Below are 10,439 nucleotides of genomic sequence, written 5' to 3'. Positions count from 1 at the left end.
TATAAAGTGAGTTATGCATGGGTTTAACCCTATTTCCATGGGTTTAAAAAGTTCAGAGAAATGAAACGCTAAAGTTTGCCTTCCGTTTCAAATGTAGTTAAACTGGAACTTCTGTACTGAAACCCAGCGGCTGCTTCGAGAAGGATCGTCAACTCAAGTCCAACAATCAATGGCTTTAATTAAAAAGCATTTGTGCTTTAATTACAGCGTTTGCTTTAGGTCAACCACTCAGATTGTGCTGACTGATGAGACTTAGACCCATTATATCTCACACCCACATGAATTATACAGGCAAAAATAATACAAGTATTAATGTTCAACAGCGTTTGAGTGAAGTATACAATTAGTAATGAAGTACAAATTAGCCAAGCACTGAATATTCAATTCCTGAATAGCGTATGCAAATAGTGTTTGGATAGGTAATGCAACAACATTTCTCCATGCATATAACAGCAAAAACTTTGTTTAATGCATCAACTTTAGTATTTTTTTTCACTTTGGGAAAGTATTGGGACATAATAACATTCAGTATAATGTTGAATATTGTGTTAAATCATCTGTAATCTGATCTGAAGCTTCTGAGAATCAACTAACAGGATTAATTAGAGTCTGAAATTAAACATTTGTGTTATTTCTTCCTCTTTTCTATTATTTTTACAGCATTTGGAATCCTTTGACATTCCAGGAATTTCCTGCAGGAATGCAGAGCAGAAAGAGAGAATGGAGAAGTTGAAAGTTGACTGTTTTTGTGTCACGTGCTCAACGACCAGTGAGTCTCTTTGTGCACAAAACAATACTAAGACAATGCACCAGTAAATATGAACAGAGCAAAGCTGTTGTGCTCATGACCGGGTTAAATGAGGCTTAAATAAAATGTATTTTGCATTTACATCTGTCTATAAATCCTGGTGTTATATCTGGCAGATTCTAATCTGATTCTGAATGTGGAAGTTTTTCTCTGAGTCTTTGTTTGTTAGTGAGTGTTTGTGCAAACTCATGCATGACTTTATCACTTCTCACTTCTCTTTACGAGTCCACACGAGTCTCTCTGTGGAGCCACGTTATTTTCACACACAACAGACACCAACTCAGAAATCTGTGCCTTATACTTCTTACTCTAACATCACAATAATCCACAAGTAATCCACAGCACTCCAGTCCATCAGTTAACATCTGGAGAAGACAAAAGCTGAAACAAACCCAGCATTAAGACGTTTTTAACTAAAATGAGCAAGTGATGCAATGCTTTCATTTTTGGGTGAATTATTCCTTTAATACATGGTTCCTGGTCTTAATGTGAATCAGTGCATGTTATTGCAAAGAAAAAGGTATCAACAAAGTGCAATAACTTACTCTGCCTGCAGTTTCCTTTCCAGATGATGTTATAAAACCTGTGAATATTACTGAGCCAACAAGCTAATCAGATTGTGCTTCCATGAATTTTACTCAAGTTTTAACCTGTTCTAATGTCATGTAATTTAATTAATCCCAATCACTGAGCTCAAACAAGCAAAACATGTCACTTACAATCATCAGTAAAGATGGATGAACTTGAGTGTAAATATGGTCAGTGATCAGTTTATTTAAAAAAATCCTTCACATTTTTTTTTTTTTTTTACAAATTACACGTTTCCCAAAACATATCGTTATGTTATTTTATTAACATTATTGCCACCTTTTTTCAGTCGCTGCTTTTTATTATGTGCATTGGTAATAGTGTAATACACTGTATGGGTCAAAATTATCCATTTTTCTTTTATGCCAAAAATCATTATTAAGTAAAGATCATGTTCCATGAAGATATTTTGTAAATTTCCTTAACTTAACTTAATTTTTTTATTAGTAATATGCATTGCTAAGAACTTAATTTGAACAACTTTAAAGATGATTTTCTCAATATTTAGATTTTTTTGCACCCTCAGATTCCAGATTTTCAAATAGTTGTATCTCAGCCAAATATTGTCCTATCCTAACAAACCATACATCAATGGAAAGCTTATTTATTCAGCTTTGAGATGAAAAATCAAAATGGACCCTTATGACTGGTTTTGTGGTCCAGGGTCACAAATGTGTCATAGACCACAACAACAACATCAGCAGACGAGAGTGAGAGGATAGAAAGCAGCAGCATATTGAAGGCGAGCGCCAACTAGCGTTTATTTCCCGGGATTATGACGTCACCGGCAAGCCCCGCCCCCGCCTCGCTTTCGCACTCTGCAGTTGAAATCAGTTTGTTGAAATCAGTTTGAAAACGTCGCGTCGGAGCGTCACGTTTCCACGCGCGACACGCGAGAGGACATGGCCCAGACGACGTTAGTTAGAAAACAACAGCGAATGAGGCAAAAACAAGCGCGGGAAACCGCAACTTCACGCTGACGGCGATTTAAAGCCCTTCGCAAAAAGTTTCGCTGACGCGCCGGTGACGTCAGATGTAACGGGCGACGCTTCCCGTTCGCCGTCGGTGTGCGTGCGTGTGTTTGTTTGTCTTTAATCATTAAAACCGGACGGAATGGGGGCCAAACAGAGCAGTCCCGCTGAAAACGGCCGCACACGAGCGTACTCCGGCTCGGATCTCCCGTCGAGTAACGGCGGCGGCGGCAGAACGGCGGCTGTGGCGATGAGGTTTCCCGCTCACGGCGCCTCAGGTGCTACATCTTCATCGTCGTCGTCGTCAGCGGCGGTGGCCTCGCACTATACCGGCTCCAGGACACGCTCCGTCGGGGGAGGCACTGGTGGACCGGGCGCTAGACCCCAGTCGAGCATTAATATACCGACCTCGGGAGCGTACAGTTCTCAGGACTCCGGTAACAGCACACCGGAGGAGAACGGCGGGGAGAGAGAGCGGTCAACCGGCGCTCCGAGACTCTTGATCGGGTCTTTACCTGCTCACCTGTCGCCTCATCTCTTCGGAGGTAAGAGTTTGTCTAACTTTAGCGTAGCAAAACCATGGGTAATTTGTGGTTACCGTGGTTTAACTGTTCATATTTGTAGTAAAACCATGGTTAATTTTCGCAAATCCACCTAAGCAACAACCAGTTTGTGTTAAACCAGATATTTAACCGCCTGTTATGAGTAACTGACCCATACATTGATGTCAACTACCCATATAAATATACACGAAAGTATTTGAAGTTCACATTTTTATGTTAATATCTATGTAAATGTGTTTATATGTAAGTTTGAAAGGTCACTAAGGTCAAACTCATGTTTGTCAACTACCCATCTTATGTCATGATCAAGGTTTTTGAACCTTCAACCTAAACAGTTTTCTAGTTACAGCAACAACCAGTTTTAGCGTCTTTAACCAGCTGGTTAAACCAGATCTATACCCACCTGTTATGAGTCGTTGGTAGTTATGATGGCTACCTATATAAATATACAAAAAAGTTTTTGAAGTTCACATTTTTATGTTAATATCAATGCAGATGTTTATGTAAATGTGTATATGCAAGTTTGAGAGGTTATTTTAGTAACCAATTTCAGTGTGTTTAACCAGTTAAACCCGATCTATACCCACCTGTTATGAGTAACTGACCCATAGGCAGTGTACTGACTGTTGTTGGTAGTTGATATGTGCCAACTACCCTTATAAATATACAAGGAAGTCAGTCATATTGTGCCCTTGAAGTTTCACATCAATGTTTTTGTTAATATCAATGCAAATGTGTATGTATAAGTTTAAGAGGTTAAAAAGGTTAAGTGTCAAGCTCAAGTTTTTATTTGTGAACTACTCGTCTTATAATAGTTAGTGGATCTTCCCTTGTGGAGTTTGAACTTTTCTACCTTCTAGTCTAGTGGAAAACTTGAGTAACTTTTTTTTTTTTTTTTTTAGTTAAAGGTTCTAGTTAGTCCACCTGAGCAACGACCAATTTCTGGTTAAACCAGATCTATACCCACCTGTTATGATAAACCGATTCATAAACAGTGTACTGATTGTTGATATGATATACTTGACCTGTTCTAACTCTTGTGTATTTATATGGGTAGTTGACATGCATATCACGCCCATGAAGTTTCATATCAATATTTTATATTAATATCAATGCAAATGCATAAGTGAATGTGTGTATATATAAGTTTGAGAGGTTAAGTGTCAATTTTTTTGTTATTATTTGTCAACTACCCAGCTTATGTCATAATGGTGATAGTTAATGAATCAACCTTTGTGGAGTTTGAACCTTCAAACTTTTAGTTACCAGCCCAGATCTTTAACCACTACTAGATCACACCACCACCTATTACGGTTAAATCAGCCGAACTAGTGGTTTGTTTTTATTATCCAATGGAGAAAGATGTTTTGGTTTATTACTGTTGACGCGATCTGGTGACCTTCAACCTTTTAGTTACCAGCCCAGTGTCTGGTTGCATAATAAATAACCAAGTCTTACAAGTTAGACGTGTTTATTTTATTTTATTTTTTTATTAAACTGGTCATAAACACCAAGTCAAGTTACATTAACAACAAGTAGATTGGCCTTATTTGAATCTGAAAAGTAAAACTGATTACAAAGTGCATAAAGCGTAGTGGCTGTGTTTATGCAACTGGTCACAGATCTTTAACCAGTAGGTCAAACCACCGCTTACTAGGTTAAACCGACCAAACTGGAGGTTTATTTCCTGCAGTGGAGAAAGAATATGTTTTGGTTTATTATGGGTTGAAGTGATCTCTTTGTGGAAGGATGTGATGAACCTATTTTTATTCTGGATGATCTTTTCTAAACTGGTGCAGTTTTGTGCAGCATCGCAGGCCATTTTTTACAGATGCATGCTGGTACATCTGTAGTGAGAGACTGCGATGTGTTCAGAGGAACCAACAGGGAGTTCTCTGATCAGGTGTAGAGATGATGGTTATTTCCGAGCAGTTCAGTCGTCATTCGGGTCTTTTGTTGTTGTTTTTCTGAGAACCTGCTCTGTAATCTGATGTTTCATAAACACTGGTGTCATGTGGTTTAACTGGCTGAATCTCAGGAAACCTGTCAAGAACAGGTTCTGGTCACATTTCACCTCAAAATCAGAAGAGAAAAAATAAATAAGAAAATGAAGCCTATTTTTTAGGGCCATTACATTTTCTTTTGCATTGTGCACATTTGTTGAAGTTATTTAAATTGTAAATTATTTGTTGTACTGCTTTAAAGGAATAGTTCGGCCAAAAATGAAATCTGGCTGATAATGTGCTCACCCTCAGGCCATCCAAGATGTAGATGAGTGTTTCTTCATCAGATTTGGAGAAATGTAGCATTGCATCAGTGTCTCAGCAATGGATGCTCTGCAGTGAATGGGTGCCGTCAGAATGAGAGTCCAAACAGCTGATAAAAACATCACAATAATCCACAAGTAATCCACAGCACTCCAGTCCATCAGTTAACAGTGAACAGTAGGCCTGTCGCAATAATCAATATATCGACTTATCGCGCAATATATGTACATGACCTCAATAAATTTTGGTGACGCAATATATCGCCCATTATATTTACTTAATAATTAAAGTCACCATGTTTTGTACATTCCACTTGCGCCTGTATCTTTTGCAGCTTCTCGTACGTAACATGTAGTCACGAGGTGCTAGTTCACATTTAAAAAATGCTTCTACAAAAACAGTTTAATCTGCAGATATGGTCTTGTTTAGGGATCTGTGCCTTTGTGCATACGGACATCTGACTGCTAAGTAGTGATTGTGTTTTTCAGCAATACAGTGCACCCTTAAATTACAGAGAAAAGAAGGTCAGGGAAAAATCTGTAGATGGAAAAATCTCCATACAAGTTCTTTATGTGCATTTTTCTTTTTTTCTACTTGTTACTTTGCACGTTTTGTTAGAAAATGTTTATTTACTATTTATTCAAGTTTTTTTTAAGGTATCTAATATTTTGATACTTAATTTCCATGATCTAAATATTCTTAAAAATTAAAAGTTTGTTGTCATTTGGAAGTGTGTAGGCCTTCTTGCATTATTATGCTGTTACATTATGATTATATATTCAGTGGCATAAAATGGTCTTTAAAATGACAATAATATCGCTTATCGCAGTTATTTCTGGGGCAATATATCGCACAACAAAAAGTTATCGTGACAGGCCTAATCTTGAGAAGACAAAAGCTGAAACAAATCCAGCATTAAGAGATTTTTAACTTCAAACCATTGCTTCCAGCTAAAATACAATGCTTCCTCCAGTGAAAAAGTCCATCTCCTTTTGTCTCTCACATCAAAATGCAGCCAACATATTTGTTAAGAGCTGTTTTGGACTGTTTTGGCTTGTAAATGGTGCTTGATCCGTGCAGATTTCTCTCCTGATTCAGACCAGATTATTTTTTCACTGGAGGACGCGTTATTATGGATTATGTATTTGAGTTAAAAACATCTTAATGCTGGATTTGTTTCAGCTTTTGTCTTCTCCAGATGTTAACTGATGGACTGGAGTGCTGTGGATTACTTGTGGATTATTGTGATGTTTTTATCAGCTGTTTGGACTCTCATTCTGACGGCACCCATTCACTGCAGAGCATCAATTTGCTGAGACAGTGACGCAATGAAACATTTCTCCAAATCATGAAGAAACAAAAAATGTGAGTGCATTTTTAACAAACTTTCATTTATGGGTAAACTGTTCCTTTAAAATAATTGCAAATTAATTTAAAACATTGTATTAGTGTAATTTCTTATAATCTTTCATTTTAATATTTCTTTTAAAATGTGTTTTACAGTATTGAAAATAACCATTCTGAATCATTACCCAGGTACCAATTACATTACATTTTTATTTATGCATTTGGCAAATGCTTTCCATTTATGCATTCCTACAGTTCATGCATACATAGAATTTTTCAGTTCATGCATTCCCTGGGAATCAAACCCATGACCTTTGCGTTGCATATTCTACTGTTTGAGCTACAGGAGGGCTTTACTTGCAAGTAAATAATGGTTGTAAAATTGGGCTGTAATTTTATCTTTTCTCTTGATATTGTGGTGAAATATGGCTTCTACATGTTTTAACGTGATAACTGCTGATGTTGTCATTTTGGCTGTTCATTGTTTCTTACAAACAATATTCAAATCCAGTGGAAAGGCAGGTGAGGCCGTGCGTTTCTGAGACGGAATTTCCCCAGCCGTTGTGGCCTGGATTGAATTTAAATTCTGTAACAGGCTCTCGCTGGTGATTGAAGTTAATCTTTAAACATTGTTGAAATGGCTATATGACTTTTAACTGACTGTGGATGAGATCAAGAAGGGAGTTTTTAAAGGAAAATGAGACTTTAGTTCACTTTCAATTATTGAAACGCACGGGGGAATCCTACCTTTAACAGACTCTCTCTGTATCTCTCTGGCAAAATCATGCAAAATTTAGCATTTTCATAATAAGCATTTATCAGTAGTGTTTGCTAAAGCAGTCATCACTATTACTAGTGCTCTGAGTGATGAATTGAAACCTCTAAAACTAAGTATTAAAGTTCAGTGTGTGCTTCATCATGCTGTGTTTGTGCTCCAGACATGAATGTCTCCTCAGATCATGTCTACTAGAGCCGGGCCGATACCGATATTAGGGAGTAAAGAAAAAAAAAGATATTGATATATCGGCCGATATTCTATATGTATATTATAGTACAGTACCAGTCAAAAGTTTGGACACACTTCCCATTCATGTGTCCAAACTTTTTACTGGTACTGTACTGTATATAGAATACAGTATATACATAAACAGAATATAAGCACATGTTTAGCAATGATAACTCAAATGTGGTGATCAAACACTTATAATAATGTGACATAAATATGTAATGGAGGCAGGGTATTTAACAATTTAACAAACTTTTAACAAGCTTTTAACAAGCTTTTCCAAACGTAAACATCTCAAATGAATAAATAATAATAATAAATAAATAAAAGATTTCCACAAATTCTGTGTTTATTTTCTGGTAATCACACGAACACACAGAACATGAGGATTTGTATTTAAATAGGCTTTTTTCAGTTTAATATTCACAGACACTAGTCTATATGGTGATTTAATTTAAGTGTACTGACCTGTTTCTTATTTATTCATCAAAAATATGACCGATTCCATGAAATTCCACGTTATACAGTAAATTCCGTTTTTATGACTGGATTCTGCGCTTCCGTCTGCGTTTTCTGCATCGCGGAAATCATAGGGCCCTACTATTGTAGCAAACGAATATGATAAGCTCATTGTGAGAGTAAAAGTGGGGACATTGTTTATTTACTTTATAGCATTGAGTCTCACCAACTAGGTGACAATGTAGCATTAAATCATCAATCAACATCAATCTTTTCAATCTGCTATGTTAATGACTGTACTGACAAACTGACTTAGGAAATGTGATGTGACCGATGTGATAAGCAGGAGTTCTTGGACACGGCGCGGCTGGTATAAACGCAAGCATTGACTGAGTAGCCGTGGAAATGCACTATATTGGAAATGCATTGTGTCCTTGCATTGCACCAAAAAACTTTCAAGTCAATCATGCACGGATGATTTAAGCACAATAAGTGCAGAAACTTTTATTAAGACTATTAAATAAGGTTAGTTTTAACTTCATGTTGTCTTAATGATGTCTTCATGTTATACAAATCTGTTGACAGAAACCTAGAACATTCCCAAACCACCACTGAAACCAGATCCAGCAGCTCGATTCGGCATCGCTGTGCTTTCAGAAACGCGTCCTTTGCCATTCATGAGCTCGGGCCGCCGGACATGTGATCCATGTTCATACTGTCCACACTTAGTAAAACACACACATAAACACAGAGCCGAGCTGAGCGGTGTGTACATTAAACACACAGCGCTTTCCTCCCGCTTCACTCTCGCGTTAAATGAAAGCCAGGAAGTGTTTGTTGTGGCTGCCCTTTGCTCTCTGTGTTTCTCTGACTTGACTTTGACTCAACAGGCTTTGTGCGGCTCCTTTTACCGGAACGGCTTCACCCACAAGCTGGTGAATGATCGCTGCTGTTGTGTTTTTGAGGGTGCCAGCACATGTTGGCATATCTACAGCAGCTGAGATGTGTTAGGGCTTCCAAGACTACTCATTTTACTAGCTGACTAATCGTTGATCAATATTTACTTCATGTAAATGACTCTGTGCGGTGTCAGCGGTCTCATCCAGATCTGATTTGGACAGTGCAGGGCTCTACACTTACTTTTCTTTGTAGGAGCGCTTGTGCTCCTAATTTAAAAAATTTAGGAGCACTGTCCAAAATTTAGGAGCACCTTCTAATTAGTAATCAAAAATTCTGATAAAAAAATGAACCTTCCCATTACGAGGTGATATTTGACTCCTTAAAGTGATTTAAAGGGAATTTAGTTTTTACCTTTGTAATGGCAAATGTCAAATAAAAAAATATATATATTTATAAGCTTTTTAACATTTCTAATTAAAACAACAGAATAAAAACAAGTAGAATAAGAAGTAGAATAAAAATAAGTTACCAATCAAATGAAATCAGTATTTAAAGGGGTCATATGATGCTTTTTTAAAGATCATTATTTTGTGTATTTGGTGTAACAGAATATGTTGACATGTTTTAATGTTCAAAAAACACATTATTTTTAAAATACTGTACATTATTGTAGGTCCTCTATGCCCCGCCTCTCTCAAACGCTTCGTTTTCTACAAAGTCCCTCCTTCCGACAAGCGCAGTCTGCTCTGATGTGGCAGAGTCTTAACTTTGATAAAGAATATCTCTTTGGTTTTGAGACTTTAGTCTTTGCAACTTCAGGGATCTTATCTATGCACAATCAGCTTGTAACACTCCAAAGAGAAAGGAAAACTTGAAATCGCATCATATGACCCCTTTAAGAAATAAATTTGTGCTACAGAGGTCGCACAGAAGAACACACAAGTGGCTTTTAGGTGTATTTTCAGATTAAAAATTAAACTTAAACTGCCAGCAGGTGGCGGCAAGTCACTGATTTTATCACTGAATCATTCATTCAATTGATTCGTTCGAATGACTGATTCATTCAGGAACGAAGTGTGACTGTCTTTATGAATGGGTAATTGAATAATTGACTCACTAGATTCGTTTAAAAACGCAGTTCATTCATAAACAAATCACCGCTGTGTTTGAATGGAGATGCGCAGTGGCTCAGCTGTTACTTTGTTTGAAACTATTTTCGTTGACGAAATAGAGCAAAATAAGGCAATTGTGTTAATAACACTTAATATTAACTTCTTGTTTAATGAACTGTTGTATTAAATCAATATCACATTTGCAAACTCCCTTAATAATCATTAAAAGCTGTCACTCATCTTAGTTCGTGATCTCACAAAACTCCATTATAATCGGCGAAGCTCTCTACACTGCACAATGAATCTCTTATTTACACCGTCTACACTGTGTTTGTTATAATGAGAGGATACGTCTGTGATGCATTACTCAACGCTGCAGAAACACGTAAGTACGTTAGAACCTTTGAAGCTCCCTCAG

General features: G+C 37.1%; 1 protein-coding gene across 1 annotated transcript in view; it reads left to right on the top strand.

Annotated features, from left to right (window-relative positions):
• Nucleotides 1–2,253: 2,253 nt before the first annotated feature.
• znrf2b (zinc and ring finger 2b) overlaps nucleotides 2,254–10,439 on the top strand; it is a 64,392-nt gene continuing 56,206 nt past the window's right edge. Inside the window, exon 1 of the mRNA XM_016466897.1 lies at nucleotides 2,254–2,912. Within this exon, the coding sequence (XP_016322383.1) occupies nucleotides 2,510–2,912 (403 nt within the window). The 5' untranslated portion in view covers nucleotides 2,254–2,509. The remainder of the gene's footprint in view (nucleotides 2,913–10,439) is intronic.

This window comes from Sinocyclocheilus anshuiensis, unplaced genomic scaffold (assembly GCF_001515605.1).
Source record: "Sinocyclocheilus anshuiensis isolate Anshui unplaced genomic scaffold, SAMN03320099.WGS_v1.1 scaffold480, whole genome shotgun sequence".
Taxonomy (NCBI): domain Eukaryota; kingdom Metazoa; phylum Chordata; class Actinopteri; order Cypriniformes; family Cyprinidae; genus Sinocyclocheilus; species Sinocyclocheilus anshuiensis.
Note: the sequence above shows the minus strand (reverse complement) of the source record. Positions and strands in the feature narration are given on the sequence as shown.